The sequence below is a fragment of the Panthera leo genome, chromosome B1 (assembly GCF_018350215.1).
Source record: "Panthera leo isolate Ple1 chromosome B1, P.leo_Ple1_pat1.1, whole genome shotgun sequence".
NCBI classification, from domain to species: Eukaryota; Metazoa; Chordata; class Mammalia; order Carnivora; family Felidae; genus Panthera; species Panthera leo.
Window position 1 is genome coordinate 79,629,698 of NC_056682.1, and position 26,063 is coordinate 79,655,760.

Below are 26,063 nucleotides of genomic sequence, written 5' to 3' on the forward strand. Positions count from 1 at the left end.
TCTAAATTCTCTGCCTGCTCAGAAATTGTGTGATTTTTTTTTTCACATCAAAACTCCATATATAACTGGTTTCTCCAAAACTATTATCAACTCAATTTATCCCTAATCTTAGCTTAATCTTTCCCTTCATTTTACATATTTTTTCCAAATTCTCTTTTATTTTTCCAATCAAACTGTTTTAGTCCTTTTGCCTTTTTTTTTTCTATCCAAAAGGATTAAGGATGTCAAACCCTGTGGAATCCCATAGATTGAAGCATTGAAACTATTTATTTACCTTGAATGAATCAACAATACTTTATTACTCTCTAGGGAAAAGCTAAAATATACAGTACACTTGTCAGTGAGCTATAAGCATCATATTTTAAATATAATCCTGACTATATATAAAATGCAGGAAAAAATAGTAGGCAAGTAGCTATTTTAAGCTTCCAGTCAAGGGTCTGTTATAAATAGTAGTATAAAATTAGGGCTTTTAAAAAAGTTTTGAAAATGAGTTTGATTATTATTTTGTCTTACTTATAGTTAGTTGGAAATGATATAACATTAGGTTGTACTAGTCAAGACCAATAGATTATAAGCTAGTTTTGCTTCTAATCTTGATATTTGATATGTGCTGTATCTCTAGTGTAAGCATTTTGTTTATTTTTAGTGCTACCTAGAACAGAAAACATATAAATTTGGAATCTAATGTAATTAGCCTACAGTGACATCAAGATTCCTTTTCTAGACTTGATTACTTAGAGATGCTTATACTTGTCTAAAGAATATTAACTGTCATGAAAACCAGCCATTTAATCGAATGCTATTTTTAAATTTTTCTCTTATGATTTTTTAAATTTAAATCCAAGGTGGTTAACATATAGTGTAATAATGATTTCAGGAATAGAATTTAGTGATTCATCACTTACATATTAACACCCAGTGCTCATCCCAACAAGTGCCCTCCTCAATGCCCATCACACATTTAGCCCATTCCCCCACCCAACACCCGGCCAGCAACCCTCAGTTTGTTCTCTGTATTTAAGAGCCTCTTATGCTTTGTTCCTCTCCTTGTTTTTATTTTTGCTTCCCTTCTCTTACGTTCATCTGTTTTGTATCTGAAATTCTATGTGTGAGTGAAATTACATGATATTTGTCTTTCTCTGAATGACTTATTTAGCTGGAACTTCAGTTCCATCCATGTTGTTGCAAATGCCAAGATTTCATTCTTTTTGATTGCTGAGTAATATATATATATATATATATATATATATATATATATATATATATATATACCACATCTTCTTTATCCATTCATCACTTGATGGACATTTGGGCTCTTTCTTTCCATACTTCGGCTGTTGTCAATACTGCTGCTATAAACATTGGGGTGCATGTGCCCCTTTGAATCAGCACTCCTGTATCCTTTGGATAAATACCTAGTAGTGCAATTGCTGGGTTGTAGGGTAGTTCTATTTAATCAAATGTTATTAAGACAAGTTTGGTAAACAACATTATCTTAGATTTTTAAAGTTCTATAATTTCAGACTCAGGACAGGTTCTTGGAGATCATCTATATCAGTGGTTCTTTTAAGTGTTGTCTGCAACTCCTGAGGATCCCTGAGAACCTTTGTAAGATCAAGAGAACACTAGCAGATTACTGCCTTTTGCCTTGTTGGTACAAAAGCAATGGTGGGTAAAGCTGCTTGTTCCCTTAGCACAAATAGAGACAATGGCACCAAACTGTTTTAATAGTCATTGTATTTTTCACCATCACACACTAGCAACAAAAAAAATTGCTGCTGCAAGAGTAATGGTGAGGGGTTCAGCGGGGTCACAAGATACAAGAGCAATATACAAACACCAGTTGCATTTCAATATTCCAGCTCTGAAAAATCCAAAAATCCAAAAATGAAATTAAGAGACAACTTCATTCAAAGTAGTGTCAAAATTAGGAATAAATTTTACAAAAGAAGTGTACGACATGTACTGAAAGCTACAAAATATTGGAGAAATCAAAGATCTAAAATACATGTTTATGGATTGGAAGAATCAATTTTGTGAAGATGGCAATTTTCTCCAAATTCATTTAAAATGTCCATATAATCCCTATCTAAATTGAAGGAAGTGAAAAAGTTTATCTTAAAATTTATATATAAATGTAAAGAATCTAGAAAAATTAAAACAATGTTGAAATGAAAGAACAAAGTAGGACTTACAATATGTGTTTAAAAACTTACTATAAACTATTGTTAATCAAGACAGGATGGTACTGGCTAAACAATAGACACAGAAGTCATTGGAACAGAAAAGAAAGTCCAGAAATAAACTCTTAACATTGATCATCAACTGAGTTTTGACAAAGGTGTCAAGGCAATTCAATGACTAGAGGGTTTTCAAAAATGGTGTTGGAACAATTGGATATGCCTGTGCAAAAAAATGAACTTAGATGCTTACCTCATATCCTACGCAAAAACTGTGATCAAAGATCTAAATGTCAAAAGCTAATACTATAAAACTGTTAGAGAAAAACACTGGAGAATTTATTTGGTGACCTTGGCTTAGGCAAAGATTTTGTAGATATGACACCAGAAACGTGATCCATAAAAGTTTGATAAATTGTATTTAGTCAAAATTAAAAATTTTTGCTCCTCAAAAGACACCATTAAGAAAATGAAAAGAAAAGCCACAGAGTGAGAAAACTATTTGCAAATCATGTATCTGATGAAGGACTTCTGTCTAGAATATATAAAAAAACTCCTACAACTAAAAAATATAAAGACTAACAAAAATTAAAAAGTATAAGAGATTTAAATAGACAGTTCACCAAAGTAGATATAAAAATAGATAAGAACATGAAAATGAAAAATACTGAACATCCTTAGTCTATTCGGGAAACAGAAATTAAAACCACAATGAGAGACCACCATGCATCATTAGAATGGCTATAATTAAAAAGACCCATAATAAGTGCTGGTGAGCATGTGGAGAAATTGGAACTGTCATGTAATGCTGATGGGACTGTAAACTGGTACAATCATTTTTTTATATTAATATGATCCAGCAATATTATTCATATCCCTCCAACGTTACTCATTTGTATTTAGTTCTATGCAATTTTATGACATGTGTAGGTTTGTGTATCCACCACCAGTCAAGATATAGAACAGGTCCTTCACCACAAGGATCCTTTATGATGTCCTCTTAGAACCACACTTACCTCCCCTCCCTTTCCCATTCCTAATCCCTGGTAACCATTTATCTGTCCTCAATCTGTATAACTCTGTCATTTCAAGAATGTTTTATAAAAGAAATCATATAATACATAATCATTTGCGATTGGCTTTTTCACTCAGCATCCAAAATTGTTCATCCAAATTATTATATATATATATATCAATAGCTTGTTCCTTTTTAATCTTGAGCAGTATTGCATGAAATGGATGTACCATAGTTTATTTAACCACTCACCCACTGTAGAACATCTGAGTTGTTTCTGGATTCTGGGTATTACAAATAAATCACTATAAACATGCATGAACAGGTTTTTGCATGAATGTAATTTTCATTTCTTTGGAATAAATGCCCAAGAGTGCAACTGCTAAGTCTGACAGTAATTGCATGGTTAGTTTTTCTTTTTTTAATTTTTTAATGTTTATTTTATTTTTTTAAGAGAGAGAGAGAGAGAGAGGGAGAGAGAGAAACGTGGGGGGAGGGGCAACGAGAGAGGGAGACACAGAATCCAAAGCAGGCCCCAGGCTCTGAGCTGTCAGCACAGAGCCCAATGCGGGGCTCGAACACATGCAAGATCATGACCTGAGCTGAAGTCAGATGCTTAACCAACTGAGCCACCCAGGCGCCCCTGGTTAGTTTTATAATAAACATCCAAACTCTTTGCTAGAGTGGTTCTACAATTTTTCATTCTCACCAGCAATGTATGTTTATTTTAGTCATTCTTACAGGTGTGTAGTGATAGCTCACTGTGGTTTCCATTTTGCATTGCCCTAATGGCTTATGATGTTGAACATCTTTTCATGTGTTTATTGGGTCATTTATATGTCCTCTTCAGTAAAATTTCTATTTGTATCTTTTCCCCATTTTCTACTTGGATTTTTTTGTTGTTGACTTTTGAGAGTTTTCTATGTATTCTAGATACTAGCCTTTATTGGACTTGGCGATTGCAAATATTTTCTCCTAGTCTGTAGGTTTCTTTTCATCCTCTTAAGAGGGTCCTTTGTAGAGAAACTGTTTTAAGTTTTGAGGAGGTTCTATTTATCAATTCTTTCTTTTATAGATTGTGCTTTTGCTATCCAGTCTAAGAATGCTTTGTCTAGTCCTAGATCCCAAAGATTTTCTTTCTTTTTGTCCCTAAAATTTTATACTTTTACATTTTCATTTAAGTTCATAGTTTTTAAAAATTACTTTTTTTTAACTTTATTTATTTTGAGAGAGATAGCACAAGCAGGGGAGGGGCAGAGAGAGAGAGGGAGAGAGAGAATCCCAAGCAGGCTCCATGCTGTCAGCACAGTCTGACATGGGGCTCGAACTCACAAACTGGGAGATCATGACCTGGGCTGAAATCAAGATTCGCATGCTTAACCAACTGAGCCACCCAGGTGTCCCCCCAAAATTGTTTTTACCTGTGGTAAAATATACATAACATGAAATTTTCCAAATTAACCATTAGTCATAGATCATGGTTGTCTTTAGCAGAGAAGAGATAGTTTGAACAGAATGAGGGGATGCACTGAGGATCAAGGAACCTAAAAAGGGATTGAATGATAAACATTAAGCCCTAAGGTACTTACTTTTCTCTACTCATTCATTTATCCAAAATTCCTGGCAGAGAAATAACATGTTATTAGATGTCTTCAATTCTGTACCAGTTTTCTCTTCTGGACCATTTCCACAAACTTAAATGTTTATCATTTCATGAGAGTTAGAGTTACTGCAAATAAGTAAAAAATTTCAAAACCACAGTAGAGATAGACTCTGGTCTATCAGCTGAGAGCTGCTTTTATTATATCAACCTGAACACAAGACCGGTTTGAATTAGTATCTCTGTAAGATTGTAAATAGCTCAGTGTTCTGGGTCACACAGTCAGAACTAAAGATGTTGACTCCTAACATTCTGAGAGTCTATGCTCCCTGCTTCTCTCCATCCCTCCTTCTACCTCTCCCTCCCTTCCTAAATATATATGAACTGTCTTCTGTCTACCTGATGAATTACATAGTGTCTAAGAGTTGTGTCCCAGGGATGCATCCAGCACCATCTCTGTCTTCTTTCCTCCATCCCCTGTAGCATCTTCTTCTTTTCCCCAACAATTGAGAAAAGGACTATATATACAGAGAATATCTGTACCACAAAATTACACACACACACACACACACAGACACACACACAGACACACACACACACACACACACACACACACACACACTGTATAAAAAAGGAACACAGAGTATTTCTTATCCTTTCTCCACTTTCCCCTTTGTCTATGACATGGCCCTTCATCCATTATCAAAGAAAAATTCCTTGAATTTTATAGAACAGAGATAAAAACATTCGTTTATTTTAAAGTATGTATGCAAATTACATATGACCATGTAATTTAAGTGGCATACCAAATAAATATACAGTGATTTTATGATCCAATAATTTCAAGTTATGTAAAGTTTTTGTCTTTAAAATCTTTAGGGAGTACCTCTTTTTTTTTTTGTATGATATTTCCCTAAAATAAATGCAAAAGTCTTCTTTACTTCTTTTTCCTAACTGAAACATGAATGATTGCTGAAAGCTCTGGTCACTTGGTTTAGTGCTGATCTTAATTATTTGAAAGACAAGATAATGAACATCTCTAAGATCATGACAAAGAATTTAAAACTTATTCAGTTTTGATGAGAAATGCATGATTTATCCAATAGGTTTCATGGATACCTGGTCACCAAGACCCTAAATGAGGCCAGAGTTCTGATGTGTGATAACTAAATGGGGGAGACAAAGAGACAATAACAGCCCTTGCCTGTTCTTTTTTAATGATTTTATTTATTTATTTATTTATTTATTTATTTATTTATTTATTTATCTTTTAGAGAGAGAGAGCAGGAGCAGAGGAGTGGGGGCAAAGAGGGAGAGAGAATCTTAAGCAGGTTCTATGCTCAGCATGGAGCTCACTGCAGGGCTCTATTCCAAGACCCTGGGATCATGACCTGAGGCGAAATCAAGAGTTGGACGCTCAACAGACTAAGCCACCCAGGCACCCCGGGTGTTCTTCTAATTGATGTTAGTAGTCACTTCAGGAGCAAGCCTACCATGCATCATTGTGCCTAAGGGGACTCCATGGGATTAGGGTCCCTCATTATTATTTCGTACAAAAATAATGACTTGAGAGATCAAGTGATTTATTTAAGATCAGTTACAAACCATTTAAAAAATTTTTTAATTTCCTGGGATTATGCCCATTTACTTTTTGGGGAGTTGGAGACATAAGCCACTTAAAAATATCAAAGGTTATGAAGACATATTAATATTTCTGAAGTTCAGGTTTTGAGCTTTGACCTACTATGGAACAAAATGGAGAGTGAGAGGCAGGGATGAAAGGCAGGAACAGGGTAGTTAGTGAGATGCCACAGGGGTTGATAAACTGTTTTTGTAAATGACCAGATAGGAAATATTTTAGGCTTTGCAGACCATATGGTGTCTGTCAAAATGATTTACTTAAGTAATGGGTATGGCTGTGTTCCAATAAAAGTTCATTTACAAAAATAGGTGTTGGGTTGGATTTGGCCCACTGGTCGTAGACCCACCCCTGGGCCAGAGAATGAGGAGAAAGCAGAAATGGTGAGCACTCAGTGCTTGCACATGAAGCTCTGGAATATCCCTTTTAGTGTATAGTACTTCCAGATTTACTTCCCCTCCTTGATGGTGGCCCAGGAGATGGGAGGCAATTTTAAGGTCACTCTATAACACCAATGAAAATATTCCTATGAAGCTATTTCCATGGAACAAAATGCAGAAGTTTCAACAAATCACCTAAGTTTAAATGCATATTCATAATATTGCAAAACCCAGTGCTCACACACATTTCACTCACTTCTGAATACCTTCTGGGAGTATGTATTATTTGCGCTATAAGACCATTGTAAGTTGCATTTGAAGTTGAGTCAGTGGTTTTGACAAATAAAATTTCTTTTTAGGGATGCTGCAATGCAAACCTTGTGGATGATATTATGAGAGATTTTATTCTGTCTTCATAAGCTGCAACTTGGTAAATTTCTATAGCAACCTTCCCTTACCAATCTTATTTTAATAGTAGTAACCAGATTATAACTAAACCTCCAAGTTTTACCTAGCAACTGGCACACCCAAGATATGTCATTTAACAAAAATAACCTCAGAGAGATTGTGTGGAAAATTTCATTAATTTAACTTAAACTCTCATAACATTTACTGTCTGCAATCATTGTTTTTTAATTTGTGTTTCATAGTGTGTTTAGATATTTTCTTTTTTTTTAAGTTTTTTATTTATTTTGAGAGAGAGAGAGTGGGAGAAGCAGATAGAGAGGGAGAGAGAATCCCAAGCAGGCTCCATGCTGTCAGCACAGAGCCCAACACGGGCTCAAACCCACGAACAGGGAGATCATGACCTGAGCCGAGATCAAGAGTTGGACACCTAACTGACTGAGCCAATCAGGCACCCCTGAATATTTTTAAATAAATAACCATTTATTATAGCAGTAATGGAAAATGCTGAAACCTTATTTCTGTATCCCTTGAAATTAATTTGACTAATTTTGTTTCAGCTGCAGATACTCCTTTGGGAGAAAGAGAAATGGCAGTGTTTCTATTTTTAAAGAAAATGTTAAATAGGTGTTTTACTTTTTTTTTTTTTTTTAATTTTTTTTTCAACGTTTTTTATTTATTTTTGGGACAGAGAGAGACAGAGCATGAACGGGGGAGGGGCAGAGAGAGAGGGAGACACAGAATCGGAAACAGGCTCCAGGCTCCGAGCCATCAGCCATCAGCCCAGAGCCCCCAGACGCGGGGCTCGAACTCACAGACCGCGAGATCGTGACCTGGCTGAAGTCGGACGCTTAACCAACTGCGCCACCCAGGCGCCCCAGTGTTTTACTTTTAAAATGCTTTTCATGTGTGTGCATGTTTGGTGGTCTCAAAAACTTCAACAAAACACCAGAGTATAAGATTACCCTGGCAGTTAGGCTAATTTGATTGTATACGTTTGTATTCTCAAACAGAGTGTGTGCCACTCAAAGTCATGGTTATCCTAGATTTGTGTTTTCTATAGACACTTAGTAAATATGTGAGTTGATGTGGGGATTATCCATTATGGAGGCAGATAACTGATTTGTTTGAAAGTCAAGAATTACAATGAACACAATTCACACATATGCCACACAGGTCTTTAGAGCATTCAGAATTAGAAAAAAATTCCTGTTTAGGCAATGCTGCCTAATTCTTAATAGTGTACCATGCCCTGGTATAGTTCTCCAAATTACTGATCAAAATTTAGATTAAATATTTATAATCAATATTTATATAAAAATATATATTTAATATATAGGTATATTTTGATATGCAAATATTACATACATCTTTTTATATATACCTATGTAGGTCATATATGTGTATGTGTGTATATATATTTCAGCATATGTATGTACAGAAAGATGCATATGAGAATTTCCATAGAAGTACTATTCATATTAGCTCAATTTTAGAAACCGTTTAATGCCTACATAGAGTAGAGTGGATAAATTGTGGCATACTCAGACAAGGAAGTACTATAGAGTAATGAGAATGGATGAGCTACAACACAACAATGTGGGTTACTCTCACAAACATAATGTTGAACAAAAGAAGCCATACAGAGAATAATATATATCATATGATTCTGTTTATATAAAATACAAAAATAGGCAAGTTCATGCCATTAGAAGTCAGGAAAGTGGTTGCCTTGGGAGTTAGAGTGATTCATGACTGAGGGACTTCTGGGAGCAGGTAATGTTCTGTTTCTTGATCCTGGTTACACAGATGTGTTCATTTTGTGAAAATTCATAGAGTTGACACTTATGTACATTGTTCTGGATGTATATTATACTTCAATAAACTTTTTAAAAAGTTTACACAGTATTATGGCTCTTAAATGATGTAACATTCCCCTAATTTTCATAGGTTTCTTTTCTTTTTTTTTTTTTTTTTTGGTAAATTTTTTTTTTAACATTTATTTACTTTTGAGACAGAGAGAGACAGAGGATGAACGGGGGAGGGTCAGAGAGAGAGAGGGAGACACAGAATCTGAAACAGGCTCCAGGCTCTGAGCTGTCAGCACAGAGGCCCACGCGGGGCTCGAACTCACCAGCCGTGAGATCATGACCTGAGCTGAAGTCGGACGCTCAACCGACTGAGCCACCCAGGCGCCCCCATAGGTTTATTTTCTATAAGAAAATCAAATTTGGGGAAACAATGGAAATATACAGAAAAACAGCATTTATGACATAAATGACATTATTTTAAGGGAGAATTTTGGAGTGTTCAGGACATTTTTTATTTTATGAAACTAAGTTAAAAATTCGCAGCAAAGATGGTTCTCTCTCTCTCTTTCTTCCTTCCTTCCTCCCCTTCCCCTTCCTTCCTTCCTTCCTTCCAGGTACAGACATTTAGCAGAATTGCCTCATCAGCTAGAAAACTCATGTGGGATGGGGCACAGTATATTGTTCAGTACTTGGCAGAGATGTGTGCCCATCCCATTCCTTTCATACTCTGATAGGCAATGACTTTGGACATTTTTAACTTGTCCAGTAATTATTTACTTTACTTGTTGCTTTTATAACTAGGGATATTAATAAACTCCTTACTTAGTTTTAGATTCAATGGACCACTTCACAAAATATATACTTCATATGTACATTTTTTTTCAAATTGAAGATTTCTGGCTTCTTTTTATTTTTTTAATGTTTTATTTATTTTTGAGACAGAGAGAGACAGAACATGAACAGGGGAGGGGCAGAGAAAGAGGGAGGCACAGAATTGGAAGCAGGCTCCAGGCTCTGAGCCATCAGCCCAGAGCCCGACGCGGGGCTCGAACTCACGGACAGTGAGATCGTGACCTGAGCTGAAGTCGGACGCTTAACCGACTGAGCCACCCAGGCGCCCCTCTGGCTTCTTTTTAAATATCAGTTGAGACATATTTCCCAAACATCATCCATTGTGTTCCACATTCCCCTTTTAATTCCTGTGCATCTGGTAACCCTAGGAAGGAAGGTCTAGAAATGCAACATTTAGTTTTAGCAATAAAATCTCATGTTTCCACCCCAAATAAAACTATGGGCTAGTCACAAACACTCATTTTTGTCTTATGTCCACTGAAAAATTGCCTGGCCCTCCCAGAAATAACTGGGTGAGACACCTATTTAGCAAAATGTGTCCCTCTGAGCAGATAAGCAGATGTATATGTCTAGACAATCAGCTCATCAAGAGCTCAACCTTTGTTTTATTATTTTATTTTCTGGTTCCTTTCTGTCAGTTGACCTCACCAACATGATGAGTATAGAATATAAAAATCTGCTTACCAGATGTGCCAATGCAATCTGCAAGATTTACAACATAAATACTATTCTGAAGAACAGTCTCTGTATCATACACATTTTCCTTTATGATGTTTTCCTTCTGTCTTAAATAAGCAACTAAAGAAGTTACTGGATTTAATGGAGGAGAGAAAAGGGTCTGACTTTATCTTTGAACATGGTCTTTGAAAATATATTTCTGTACCAGGGATGGCATCTGGATGACTGGAAAGTTTGCCCTATGAGGTATACGGAAGAGAAGTGGTATGGCTGCTTGTCCTACAGCATGGTCTCCGAGATCAGACTGGATCCAAATCCCGGCACTGCCACTTGCTAGTTGTATAACCTTGAGGAAATCCTTAAAAACTGTATCTCACTTGTGGTGCATCGTGGGTTTGTTGTGAGGATCAAAAAAGTTAGCCTGACACAGGGCAAATGCTAGTTAAGCTTCAGGGAATACTATTCTCATGGTACATATTGGTATATATAACATATTTTAAGACTGCATATTTTTCCTTCATTGATTCGGGAAGTGCTTCTCAACACAGTAGAGCGAATGCTCTTGTTAAGATATAAACCAAATCATGTCACTAATCTTCTCTTGACCTTCTAAAATCTTTCTATCTCACTCAGAGGAAAAGGCTAAGGGTAGGTGCACAGGTAGGGTGACAATGTTTAGGACATGATATTTTTAGGACAATCCATGTTTATGCCCATTGTCCAGATGCAATTATTGATGACAGTGTCTCTTTTCACTCTCAGAGTATCCTGGTTTAAATGATAAAATATATGGTTACCCTATTATTAGGCCCTATGTTGTCTGCTTCCCCCATCACATAGCCTACCGCCTATCCCTGTGACCTCATGTTACTACTGTCTCCCTTCCACTCACCACCATGGCCTCTTTGCTGGTCCTTTAACCGTCCAGACACATTCCTGCCTCAGGGACTTTGCTTTTGCCATTTCCTCTGCTGGAATGCTCTTACCTTAGATAGTGGCGTGGAAAGTTTTAGGTTTTTTATTCAACTGTTATCTTGTATTGAGGCATTCTTTAGCCACCACTCTAAAATTAGTATCTTCCCCCTTTCTTTCTATTCCTCTTTCCCATTTTATTTTTCTCCTTATCAGTGATCTCCTATGTGAGATATTTATTTATTTAACTTGCTTATTGTCGTATTCTTCTACTTGAATGTATGCTCCAAGAGGGCAAGGATGATTGTCTGGTTTTCTTTACTGCTATTTCCCCAATGACTGGTATATAGTAGGAGCTCAGTAACTATCTATTGAATGGATAAAGGAAGAACATTTACAGAGGAAAGATCTGATGTCACTGAGTAACCAAACGGCCAATCCACTGCCATCCCCATTACCTTCTAGAGTAAAATAGGGCTCATATGTTTAGGATTCATGTTATGAGAAGAATTATTTGACCAGCTTCCATTATTGACGCTCTTTTCTAAGTAAGTTGTTGGAAAAGTTGAGATGGCAAACAATGTCAACAAACCTCACACAGAGGTTTAAATTCTAAAAGTAACCTCTCAATTTGCACATCCAAAAATATGATTAAATCTTCCTGAGTCCAGGAACACCAGGGACTTCAAACCTTCCAAGTTTAAGTAAACATTTCAGAGCATGCGGTCTTGTAAAATTTTTGATGTTCAAATTTAAAAATAAGGCTACCAAAAATTAATATGGAGTGATACTTACGTTTAGTCCCGTTACCGAATTTAATCTCAACTATTAACTTTATTATGTAGGGAAGTTTTTCCAAGAAAAGCTAGACATAGTTAAAAATAAAAGTGTAGCTATAGAAAGCAGTTATTTGAACTCCCAGGAGAATATGGTAGCTACAGAAAGCAGTTGTAGAATTCCTGGCAGTATTTCAAATTTATTTTGACAGAATTTCTTAGAACAGTCCACACTTAATCACTCTAGTCTTAGAATCAACTTCAGACACAGAGAAGTTGATACCCCACCCTCTTTCATTTTAGTTAGCACACTCTTTATACCAACTGCATACCCTTGTATGATAATAAAGAAATAACACTCATATCCTAGCAACTCGTAGATGAAGACACCATAGAAATATTTCAGAATGAAATAGCCCGAACATCTGCTTGTACTGCAAGCGCTTGAAGCAGTGCAACATTTACATCCCCTCCCCAGCCCTCACTATTTTATGTTAAATTTAGAACACAGCAGCCTCTTCCATGAGCTGAACGGTTCGATGGGGGAGTATCATCAGCCACGATGCTTCTTTACATCTCCACACCTTCCTAATGAGAATGGGACTGAAACCATCTCTCTCTCCTCAGCCATGGGAACAATCTTGCAGTTATGGATGGTTTCCATCCCCCCACCTCCCTGAAATAGGAATAACTGTGCTGTGAGCCAAATGCTGAGGGTTAGCAGAGTAACCTCACATGAGAATAATTACTTAACATGAGCATGAGAGAAGGCAATGAGGTTCCCAGACACAGGAAACGAAAAGTCAGAATGGGAGGTAGAGTTGGAGAGGGTTCTGAAGCCTTTCCAGACAGCAACTTCCTTATAACAAACAGTAAATTGGGTAATAAATTTATCACTCTGTCATTTTATGTGTACAGATATTCTAAAATCAGCTAGTTAGCATAATGAATTTTTTGCAATGCGCATGTGTCTTAGCAACGCCAGAAACTCAAACTCAACCTATTTCCTGTTCTCTGAAGAGTAAATAAAATCTTTAGTGATATGAATGTTCATTTTGATATCCCAAATCACATGTAGGTTTAATATTCCAATCAAAACCACAATTCCAACTATGCTCAAAGAATGCATATTGCACAGAAACTTTGAAAAAAGAGTCCTCAATTGATTATATGTGCCAGAGAGAGGAAGGTAACACAGTGTCCGGACATAGGCAGAAGGGGAAAACGACCCTGTTATGTGCAGCTCTGCTTTGCACACTTTTCCCTCAGATTTATGGACCCTGAGATGTTGCTCATTTGCAAGAAAAAAGTAGAAATTCAGTAAATTCAAAAAGGAAGTCAGCTTTTAGATCTTGAATTGCATGGGAGGAAAAACACTCTTATAGAAGCAAGTACCAGTACATGTTCTTATTTTACTCATTCATCAAATATTTTTTAACTTGGGTACAATGCTAGATGCAGGAGATACAATGATAAATGAGAATTATGGCAGCCTGTCTTAAGGAACTTGAAGTCTAGTGGGGCAGACAGACAAGTGAATTGGCAAATACAACAGAGTGTGTGTTAAATGCTATTTCAGGGTTAATAGAGGGTGTCGTGGGAGTGCATGAGAAAGGCACTAACCCAGTTTGGGTTATAGATACTTGCCAGACAAGGAGATGTTTAAGCTGAGATCTGAAGAATAAAGCAGAATTAGCCAGAGGAGGCCTGAAGGGAAAATCTGCCAGGTAGAGAGACCATCTTGGTATTCTCAGACAGGCCAGGTTAGCTCCAGGAAAGGGAGGTAGAGGAATGTGTACAGAGAGAGGCGCAGGAGGGAAGGCAGAGGCAGAGCTACCCCATAGGAAACATTTAGCTGCAATGCACCAACAAGGGGCAGAGATCTTGGTCAAAGGACACACTTTTCTTTATCAAAATTCAGGGAATATAGTTTTTATCCCTAATTTTATGGTTATAGTACTATTACTGGAGTACGTAAGAAGGATATGTTTTTATTTGCTTGATGCTAAGTAAAAGGGAGACACCATCATTATCACATGGGCAATAATCTGGTGGGTAATTTGATCAATTTGGGGGAATAAGATGTGTAGACCACAGATAATTTCCTGTGTCTTGTACATAAATGAAGATTCCCTCTAACAAATTGTCATCATAATCATCAGTACCATCAGTATTTAAACTGGAAGATCTCAGAGAAATCTGATAAGAAGTCAATTTTACCAGTAAAGACCCTGAACAAACCAAATTATGCCAATAAGCACTTACTGAATGACTACTATGTTTGAGACACACAATCTATAAGTTGTGGCGATTTATTTTTTAGGCAAAAGTTGCCTTGGTGATTTGATGTGTCAGGAGACAACTTTGGTATGGCTGCCCCAACAACAGAATGGATTCCAGTTGCACAAGATGTCAAAGGCTGTGTGAATATGCAGATAACTGGCTCCAAGCAAACGTCTCTGGTTTCCACATTGCTCAGATCCTCTGCCAGAGCAACATATTGAGTCTTGACTTTCCATTGCAAAATATTTCTGATAATTTCAAACAGAATTATATCTGTTTATTTTTCATTGTTGTCCTCAATAAGAGGTGGATGCTTAGAGTGGACCAAATTAGTAACCAACAATCAGTTACTAGATTCTGCCACTGGCTCGTTAGCTTCTTCTCACAAACCTGTTTTACCCTACATGCTAAAAAGAGACACTATTCACCTACAGTATCATCTATGACATCACTAGTTTCAATGCCCAGCTCTGTGTGTGAGAGATTTCTATGCTAAGTCATTGGACTCCACTTCTTCCCTCGGCCACCATTTTAATCCTTTGCAATCTACTTCTCTCACACACAAATTTCCCCACATTCCTGTTTCTACTAAAGGGGCTGAGCTACAGTGTTTTATGGGCATATCTGTGTGCAAGCATGGGTGAGCTGTTATCCTGAAAGCACATGATGCCAAGCTTTGGCTGGTTACCCATGCATAAACATCACTTTTAGAGATTCCGCTCTATTCAAAATTATAACCCATCTCCCTATAGATGGCACTCTATGGCATTAACATAATCTCAAGAATCATTAAAGAGTACAATTTTTAGATTCTGTTCTCCTATATTGGCATTTAGTAGTTGGGGTTATTTGTAGTCCCTAAGCACAGATAGAAGGTTTTAATTGTTTTGTCATTGTAATGGATGTAAACAATTTATACACAGATCAATGTACTGGCTAAATTTGTGCATTTCTTGAAAATTCAGGATATCAGATAATGTAATTTCCTGACACATAAAATCCATCATCAGTTTAGGTGACAAGCATGAGTATTTGAAAGGGTCGGTAACTCTTTTCCGTTTCTCTCTCCTGTTTTGGTCAGTCTTCTCTTATAATTAGTGATATTATGCTTTTTGCATAATTAAGAATTAGAGTAATCCTTTGATAACATTAGTAACAACTTTTCCCCAACATTGCCATTTGCAAGGCCCTTGCATGCTTGAAAACCAAGAAGGTAACTGGCATTTATTTGCTTCCTTTGGTTCCTTCTGCTCTGAATTTTATTGTCTCAGATTGTCGATTGTCTGATTTTATCACCAGGTAGTGTGTGTGTGTGAGAGTACAAGCTAGGGCCAGAGGAGACTCTCTCCACTTTTTGGCTTATTTCTTCTTTATGCAACACATGTAACTTTGGACTTATTTTTCAATTTAGGATCTGTAAATGCCTCAGTAGCAGTCCTTCAGTGACTAGACCTAGCCTCTCTGAGAATGTTATTATTTTTTTTAAATGTTTATTAATTTTGAGAGAGAGAGAAAGCATGAGTAGGAGAGGGACAGAGAGAGAGAGAGAGGGAAAGAGAGAATCCCAAGCAGGCTCCCCGCCATCAGCCTGGAGCCCAACGCAGTGCTCAATCTCACGAGCCATGAGGTCATGACCTGAGCCGAAACCGAGTCAGACACTTAATTGACTGAGCCACCCAGGCGCCCCTCTGAGAATGTTATTTAGTTAGCTGTAGTGACGGCATTTTGACAAGAGCTGTGCCTGCACATTGGCAGCTGGTAAGAAGTAGGTAAAGTATGGTCAGAATGGAGAGGACCTCGACTACTAAATGTGGAAGCTCCTGGGTGATTTTTATTAAAATGACACTCGGTCAGCAGAAGTGAAGACCAGTATAGGCTGGAGAAAAGAAACCCTGAAGATAGGGAGACTGATTAGGAAACTTTTGGAAATAGGTGTGGAGGGACCCCCTCTTCCATGCTCACAGATCGAGAGCCACTTGGCACTGAACACCATGGTAAAGGGAGATGGACAGCTGCTGCTTCGCCTTGCAGCATATGCCATGGTCAGAGGAGTCCACAGGTCTGATAGGTGAGACTTCAAAGCATCAGACTCTTACAGCAGGAGGCAGCTGCAGACCAAAGGCAGGAAGGCCCAGAGCTCACATCACTAGGAAGGGTTTCTCTGGACTCTCCTGGGCAGATATCAGGGAAACTACATCTTCTCGTCTCCCAACTCAGAGAAGAGGACTGACAGAATGAGGTAGAAATAACCCCCAAATACTGGGAGGCTTTTTAGCTTAAATGTTTTCTTCTTTTCCTCTGCAAGAAGATTGAAATAACTAAAGCATGTATGTATTTTTTTAACCCAAAAGGTTTCCTTTCTAAAATTAATGTTGGTTAAATGTCTCATTATGTGAGTTTTAGAAAAACAGTAATTACACAAATGTACCCCTGCGATGTAAAAGCCTGTCAAACTGTCCACATTGTATAGAACTACAATAAGGGATATAAAGTATTAGAGTCCCGAAAGGAAGAACCATTTGGTCAAATGAGGATGTGTAAATTATTATCCATTGTTATATGAATGTAAAACCAAGTTTTATTTGAATTTTCACCAACTGGGGATAGTCCAGACGGTCTGGCTTCGTTTGTTGGTCTGGACTAGAAATGATGTTTAGTCTAGTGACTGGCAGGTAGCACCTCAAAGAGATAAGCGAGTGTCCTTTCCAGCAGTCGCAAATATTGGTTTTCCAAAAATGTTCTTTGCAAATGGTCAAACGGGAATAATTAATTCAGAGATAGTTAATTATTCTTCTGAGGCATGATGGGTTGGTTAACTAGTATATAAGTATGAATAATCAATGTTTAATACTCTACAACATAACTACTAGAGTAAAATTTTGAATAAGAGTCATATAAACACTTTAAATCTATTATTAAAGAAAGATGTCATGAGAAAGCCTCGTGTTCACACACATTATTTCATAAAGAGAAAATTAATAACCTTTAAAAAAATTTAAGTTCTATAGCATGTGCTAAACATTTTAAGTTAATTATGCATTTTCAGTTTTGCATCATAGTTCAGTTCTAAAATCCCATTTCAAGTTCAAATAGAAAACATATGTTTTCATGCAATTCTGTGAAAAGAGATGGCATATAATTTTTTTTTATCATTTGTTGTCTAATTTCTCCAATTTTGCCAACAATATACTTGAGTACTTTTGAAATGCTTTTTATTTGTAACGTTCGAGACCGTAATCATTGTTTTCATCTTTACTGTCAGCACTTCATTGTATCACCGCTTTTCCTGGTAGGCGAGCATAATTTTGCCATAGTTTAAGTGTATTTATTGGAAACCGAGAGACTCTTAGTTAAAATTTATCATGTCTTCAAACAAAACTTGCTACTTAAAGTCATATTTCAGAATATTATTGCTCAGAATAGTTTTGTTTTTATGGATAAGACATAGAAGAAAAAAAAAGAAAGGCTGAGGAAAGTACTTTTCCTGGGTTTAGAATAAAGACATTCCATAACATCTGGCATAGACCACGTAATTTTACTTGAATTTTAGTTCACTTGAATTCTTGCAGCCATTTTCCCCTCACAACCACTAGATCAAATACGAAACATCTAATTCCTTTGGGCTTTACTTTGTTTTGGTACTAACCAGTCCCTAAAGCAAGATGATCACAGTGACAGTGGGTGAGTTATCTTCCCCTCCCACTGAGGCATCACTTTTGTCATATTTGTCTTGGGATCCTTATTGCCTAGCTCAGGGGCAGGCACACAGTGGGTACTCCACGAATAAAAACTCTGTAAACTGAAGAAATGAAGAAGGCAACAGTAAATTGAGGCCTATTTTAAATGGCTTTAGTGACACTGTTCAACAAGGTCAACACTGAGCTGAGATCACGTGGACCTCACTATCTCTAAGTCACCGAGACAACTGAGGGAAGCCAGCATACCCTTTGGCTTCCATCATCAATCCAGATCGTCAAAATAAAACAGGTACTTTCATTTCAACATGTACCCTGGCTATCTGGCCACTGAATGGCATCACATTAAAAAGGTTACAGAAACTGAAGAAATACTTATTTTAAGTATCTTTTGGGCTCAATAGATCTCCCCCTAAAAACTGAGTCTCAAAAAAATCCAGTTTCTTCCCAAGATTGCCCATCCACTCAGCAAGCTCAGGGCTGGCATGAGAATCTGCTTCATTAAAGACCGTGACTTTGAATAGTCTTCCCCAAAACGCGATTTTGTGAACAATTAAGTTAGCAAATAAATGTAACATTTAACAAATAATAAAAATGTTAAAGGCCACCAAAGTTGAAGGCTGCAGAAATCACTCTCAGTAAAAACACAGACTAAAACTCCAAAGGTCTGCAGCAACTCTCTTACTGTGGAATCAGAACGTATGTTCAAACCTGCAAATATAGTTGTGGTTACTTCCTACCTTAAACACATTGATAGGGAGATCAATGACCACATAGATAAGGTCTCCAAGGGCAAGGCTGGCTATCAGCGCGTTGGGGCCATTCCTCATACACTTGTTCTGGTAAATGATCCTGAGCAGAGTTGCATTCCCCACCATTCCCACGATGAAAATAGTACAAGATATCACAGTGTTAATGTATTTGAAAGCTGAAGTAATCTTAGTCTGCTGCGGGCAATAGCTGTGCATTGAGCCATTGCTAGGTAGGGCCAAATTAGTGGGTCGATGAGTGGTAACGAGGAAGCTGAGCTCTGTCCCACGAAAAGTGGTGAAATCATCCACTGGAGTACTTAGGTTTGTGCTGTAGCTTTCAGGATTATCACTGATCACACATCCAACCAGCGCTACCCAGAAGGACACCTTGAGGCAAAAGGTTTCCATCGTGATGCAAATTTGAGGAAATGTCTCTTACTACCTTCCCTTTATACACTTGCTTTTTTTTTTTTCACCTGGAAAAGAAAGGAGGAAAAATAATTGGTTACAAAATCCAGCTGCCAATAATTGTAGTCAATGATTATTTACTGCGTCAGGTAAAAAGTAATATATATTTGGTAATTAGATAAGATCTGTGTAAGGTTATCCCATGGCAGGGAAAAAAGACAAGATCAAAGCTCCATTATGGCAAATTCTCTATCTCTATCTCTATCTATCTCTATCTCTATCTCTGTCTCTGTCTCTCTCTACACCCCTCTGCTTCCTTCTCTTTCTCTCTCTCATCTCCATCCACGATTATATCTAGATTATAATATGGATGAGGACATATGGGTTTTTCCTTTAGTAGATCAAAAGTTACTTTTTTCTCTCCATTACACTGGCTGATAAAAATCTGAATTGCAAAAATCTTCAAGAGTTGAGATACAAAATTTTATTTATTAATGGAAGAGAAAAGGCATTATTTGCCGAGTAAAATTTACATGATATCAAGGCATAAAATTAGCAAATTCTGTAACTAACAATTCAATATTCCAAAATGTGTTCTGTTGTACACATGGTAAATAATGAACATGGGGTTAAAATGTAGCACAGGTAGTTATTTAAAGTGTCATAAAATGCTCTTTTAAAATCAGAACTGTGCTTAATACCATCAATACATTTAACAATCTTAGTTTCGATTAAAAGTTATATAATTGATACACACAAAATATTCATTTTATTGAAAATCTTGATGATTAATGTGTACAATCCACCTCTCTGACAGGAATTTTTTCTCTCTCTCTTCCATTCTTTAGAAATTATTATCCCAATACTTGCCAGCAAGTGAACTGGTAATAATGGCTTTCCAGGCCAGGCACAGAATTTGGCTTTCCAAGGGCTGTCTCATGCTTTCTTTGAAACATCCTATGTGGTTACATTTGTCACACCAACTGTGCTGAGCACTTCACATGCATGGTGTTGTCTAATGCACACCATGCCTCTGTGAGGCCGATGCACAGTTCCTCTAGAAACATAGGGGACCAGAGGCTCAGTAAAGGCAAGGAGCCTTCAGGTCCACAGGTGGTAGTGGCAATGTTGATTCTAAGGCAGGTTTGTCGGACTCTGAGCCTGAGCTCTTAGCCACTAGACCCCACTATCTCTCTTTCTTGTGCTTTCTTAGCACCTAAAATGTTTCAACAGTCTCCCAGAGTTTCCATGAAACAATAGATTTGGGAGGGTGATTACTTGTTTCCAAAAGATCATTTGTTTTCGTTTTTTGTTTTGTTTGTTTAAGTGACTTGCTGACAGCAAGTGGTCCTTCTTGCTCAGAAGGATACTTTAATCCTTAAAAGATATTGGAGGGGCACCTGGGTGTCTCATTCAGCTAAGTGTCTGACTCTTGATTTCTCAGGTCATGATCTTGTGGGTTCAGGAGTTGGAGCCCCACCTCGGGCTCTGTGCTGACAGCATGGAGCCTGCTTGGGATTCTCTCTCTCCCTCTCTCTGCCCTGTCCTCTTCACTCTCTCTCTCTCTCAAAATAAATAAATGATTTTTTTTTTTTACAGAAAAGATGTTGGAGGAAATGAGGGAGTTGGTGGTAACACAGTAATCAAAGGTAAATTAAAAATGGCTCCTCCCACTTAAATATTTTGTAAATTTTCTTCTCTGTGAGTTTTTAATGATTCTTTAAATGAAGACCATAACCTCATTAATGCAGTGGCATGTGTCTATGATATATATGGTCATAATGTAGTTTTTAAAAAATTGTGTCCTTTTTCTTGGTCTATTTATAGTTGGTATTAACTGCTTTTAGGAATTTTGACAGTTATGTTGGGAAATCAATAGAGCTTAGGTTTAGACAATATGTCGATGAAATAAGATTTATTCAAGTTGTGCAGAAGGTCTAAAGTAAGTACAAGGTGTAAATACCATATACTTTTGCCTTCCCCTGAGGTTTTTCCTGGGAACGTGAAAAAATAACATTGTATGTATATTAATAATTTATTATGTATGCATCTGTTATCTGACTTGAACTTTATAACTCTGGTAGGCAGGGGCAATATTCCCATTTTAATCATGAGTTAAGTGGGTCTTGAAGAAGTCTTCATGGACAAAAAGTGTCAGGACAGGCATAATGCCTCACTTTGCTTTGCTTAATTATAAATAGTTTGCAGTTTTTTCCTGCTTCTTACAGTTTGAAGTGAATACTTGACCGAATACTGTAGATCTACAAAATGCCACTGCTTGCATTCTACAGTGGAGACCAAGATTCTAAGAACAAAGCACCTTGTCATTCTCTTCTTTAGATCATAGATATGAGAGAAAAGAAATCCTTCAGTATGTTGTGCTATTTAATGACTACAGCCTCCTACTTTCCCAGTTGGGATGGACCCTTCAGTAATGTTTCCTTAAAAATAAGAAAGAGAAGGCCTTTCCTGGAAATGGAGTGGCTCTTTGCCCAGTAGAGTCCACTAGGAGGATATTTAGTGAACTGACCTGGCTATCCTGGGTATTATGCCAGTTAGGAAAGGTACCACTAGTGTTTGAACATCAGCATGCTGGTTTGCTTGGTCAGCTGATTAGGCAGGAACTATGGAGGCCAAGGCTATAGGTTCTCATCAAAGTGTGAGCTAGCTACCATTAAAGCCACGTTTCTTGTTCTTCTCACAATAATACTGCTACATCACTTATGATGACATCTCCATCAGCTCTTGACACATCATAAGCAGCAGAGCTAAGGGATACTTGCCAAAGATATGTGGGTACCATATTATCATTGGGTGAAAAATGCAAAAGCAAATAAAAAGCCACTCAAATGCATGTTCCTCCATGGATGAACCTGTAGCACATTTCCGTGGATCCAAGTCATGCTGTGCTTGGAACTCTCGGTCACAATCAGACCTAGCTCTAGAGAAGCATCTCAGGGTCTTCCCTGAAAAACACAGTTTATAGATTCAGCCTTCTTCATATTTGGGGGCTAAGAATTTGATGGAGTTCTAAAGCTATTATTAAGGAAGACGACTGAATCCTTAGGTTTACACTGCAAGCATTTAACATCTTGGATTCTCAGGATTAAAGTTCACCTGTAATTAGTAATTTGGAAATTCCAACCTTACCAAAATGGCATAAATTTAGAGCACGTAATTTACTGAAATGATTGCCAAGATGTTTCTCAATTAGTTAACACGGGGCAGGAGGCCATGAATATCTACTAGAGGAGAGAAAAAAAAAAAACAAACAAACTAGGAACTTTTTATTAGTCTTCTGTGGGTTCTGCTTGCCGGGTAAGAAACTAGCAACTCTCTTTACAGACAACTGACTTTAATGTGTCTCCCACCCCACCCCCTCCGCCGCCAACTCTATCCGGGAACTCCATTAGGATGGTGTAAACAGAGGCTGATTATCTAGAAACAGCCCTTGTTTTCTGCACGTGAAAGGCAACAAGTGCCCTTTAAAGGAGAGCACAGAACACAACGCCCAGACCTCTACAGGCAGGTTTCCAAATTAGCTGCACTGGGGGTTTTCCAAAACACATCAGTCCCTCACACCAAGTGCCCTTGGCTACCCTTGGCATACCCCGGGTGTGCAAGGAGGAGAAGCAGGCGAGTAAGAAAAGGCTGCGAGGCAAACTTCGCAAGTAGGCTTTGGAGCCAGCGACGAGGGCGTGATGTTCCACAAAGTTCTTATGTGCTTGGGAGAAAAGGGAGAGCAGGGAAAACCGTTGGTTTTCCTCTGACTAAAAATCCTAATCCCGCCTGGGGAGGCTGGGGGCTTTCGATCAGTCCCCCAACCCCCAAACGTTTCCGGAGCGCGCCCTTCCCACAGAGGCGCCCGCCCCGCCACGCGCCCTCGGGCAGGTGGGTGCCAGCCCCTGTGCGGAGGGTCGCCAAGCTGCAGGGCGCCGGGCGAAAACGCTCCCGGCTCGCCAGTCCTCCCAGGTAGCGCCCCCACCCCCACCCCTGCTTGGGTCCCCGAGGAAAGAGTTGCACCGACCGTGGAGCTCGGCGGGCTCAAACAGCTGCCCGGTCCGCGCGCCGCGCCTGGGCGGGAGGAAGCGGAGCCGGCGAGGGTGGGTGGTGGCTGTCCCCGGCTCCCACGCCGCGGCAGCCCGGGAAGCACAGCTGCCTCCGCTTCGGAAAGCTTCCTGGGCACGGCTCCTCCGGGGAGGTCTTCCCGAGCCTCCAGCCTCCGGCCACCGAGTGGGACGGAGCCTCTCCACCGCCCGTCCGCAATCGCCAGACTAAAGGGATGACTGTACGCGCGCGCGCGCGCGAAGGCTCGCAAGAAAAAGAAAACTCCAGGGGAACACGCCTCCCGGCTGTCCTCCCCTTCTCCTCGAAACACTCCCAGACCTTCGCCTCCACTCTGGGACAGCAAGAACGTCCCAACCTTCCAGCCCTCCCAGGAGGAAGACACTATAAAGCACAAAGCTGCCGCCCCCTCCCAGCTGCCTCCCAGGCCCTGAAGGGCAACAGCCTTTTAACCATTTCCTTCCAGAACTGAAGTGGGGGGTTGGCAGTCGAAGGAGGAGAATAGTCCAACAGACAAGACTCAGAACTGTGGAAGGCCTTGCTGAAAAGCCCATCCCCTTCACGGGCAGATTTGATCCGTGAGGGAAAGACTGCGGCTAGAGCCGGGGTCCAAGCCGGATGTCTCCTCTGTGCTCCCCGCCCCTTTGCTTGGGTTTGTATGCCCCCTCTGAAGCTTATCGCGTTCAAGAACCAAACTTAGCAGTTTACTGGATCAAGTTTTGCTACTACCTTGTCTCTTGCATACCACTTCAAGGCAAGGTGGGAGAGTCTGTGAAAGGCTCCAGTGTGTGGCTCAGAGAAACCTACGATTCCTCAAGAAATCCCAACACGGAGGGTGCAGACATTGCAGAAAGCGGGCATCTTTCCATGATGGAGATTTTTATCCTAAGTTAAGGAGTAGGGGAGGAGATGAAGGACAAAGGCCATTGCCTGTGACATACAAGAAAAAACTGAGGACTCCTTAGAGAAGGTTCTCCCTTGGGGTCCTTCGTTGCACTTCTGGTGTGAGACATATTGTGGAAATGTGAGTTTGGAGCACAGGTAACTCTTTCAGACTGTTCTGGTTATCTACTGCAGCTAAAGAAAGTCACCCTAAAACAGTAGTGGCTTAAAACAACAGCAATCATTTACTTTACTCATCAATCTGCAGTTTGAGCAGGGCTTGGCTGGGACAGCTCATCTGCGTTGGGGCTGGAGACTCCACTTCCAGGACAGTTCACTCACTTGGTGACGAATGAAAACCAACATTCGTGTCTCTCTACAAAGTGGTTTAGGCTTCCTCACAGCATGGTGGCTGGGTTCCAAGACGGAGTGTCTTAAGGGTCAGGAAGTGGAAGCTGCCAGTTTCTTAAGGTCTGGGCTTTAGAGACTGGTACAGTGTCACTTCTGCAGAATTCTGTTATCAAGCAGTCACTGATCCCAGATTCAAGGTGACAGGGTTTTGCTTCCATCTGTCAATGGAAGGAGTTTCAAAGAATTTTTAGGGGGAAACTTGTAAAACCATCAAAGAGATGCACGGAATATCACCATTGAATGGGACCTTAATAGTCATCTAGTCCAACTGGACTAGGTATTACCCTGTGCATTAATCTATTCTGTCTACAGCTTTCCATGACAGAGAGTCAGCCAGCCAGGATAACCAATAGCTTTTATAAATAAGTGCCTTAGTTTGCATTGAAAAAAAGTGCCCCTTCAAGCACATGACTTGGCAAGCGGGCAATATTTTCAGGGAAGAAAATGTTATTGCTTCCTCCCAGAAAAGGCAGTTCTATATGAGGGTTCACACCTTGGAAGGTGAAACATGTACTGGATTTTAGCTCCTGCTCACCCTGTGACCAGACACACTTGGAGAGTGCACAGCTTGTACAGCTGAACATCTTAGTCTATCCAGTCTTTGGTAGAGCACATCGATCAGCCCCTACATCCTGGGAACAGCTCACCCCACTGTGGCACAGGTCTAGTTATTAAAAATTCCTCTTCTGCACCCATTAGGATGGCTATTACCAAAAAGCAGAGAACGACAAGTGTTAACAAGGATGTCTAGAGATTGGAGCCCTTGCACATTGCAGGTGGGAATGTAAAATAGTGCAGTAGCTGTAGAAAACAGTATGGTAGTGCCTCAAACAATTAAACATTAAGTTACTGTATGATCCAACAATTCTATTTCTGGGTATATACCCACCATAATTGAGAACAGGAAGTCAAACAGGTATGTGTACACCGTGTTTATAGCAAGATTACTCACAATAGCCAAAGGATGGAAATAATCCAAGTGTCCATTTATGGATGAATGGATAAAATGTAGTGCACATATATACAATGAACTATTATTTAGCCTTAAAAAGGAATGAAATTCTGATACATGCTACAATGTAGGTGAAACTTGAAGACATCATGCTAAGTGAAATATGCCAGATGCAAAAGGACAGGTATTATATGATTCCACTTACATGAGGTACTTAGAGTAGTAGTCAAAACCAGAGACAGAAAGTAGTATGGTGGTTACCAGAAGGTAAGGGGTTGGAGGAAGAATGAGGATGTATTGTTTAATGTGCTTCTGAGCATCCATTTGGGATGAAAAAGTTCTGGAGATAGATGGTGGTGATGGT

General features: G+C 39.0%; 1 protein-coding gene across 1 annotated transcript in view; it reads right to left on the reverse strand.

Annotated features, from left to right (window-relative positions):
- EDNRA (endothelin receptor type A) overlaps positions 1-23,488 on the reverse strand; it is a 59,396-nt gene extending 35,908 nt beyond the window's left edge. The window contains exons 1-2 of the mRNA XM_042935355.1: positions 23,417-23,488; positions 18,970-19,457 (exon numbers count right to left, since the gene is read on the reverse strand). Coding sequence (XP_042791289.1) covers positions 18,970-19,389 — 420 coding nt within the window. The 5' untranslated portion in view covers positions 19,390-19,457; positions 23,417-23,488. The remainder of the gene's footprint in view (positions 1-18,969; positions 19,458-23,416) is intronic.
- Positions 23,489-26,063: the final 2,575 nt, after the last annotated feature.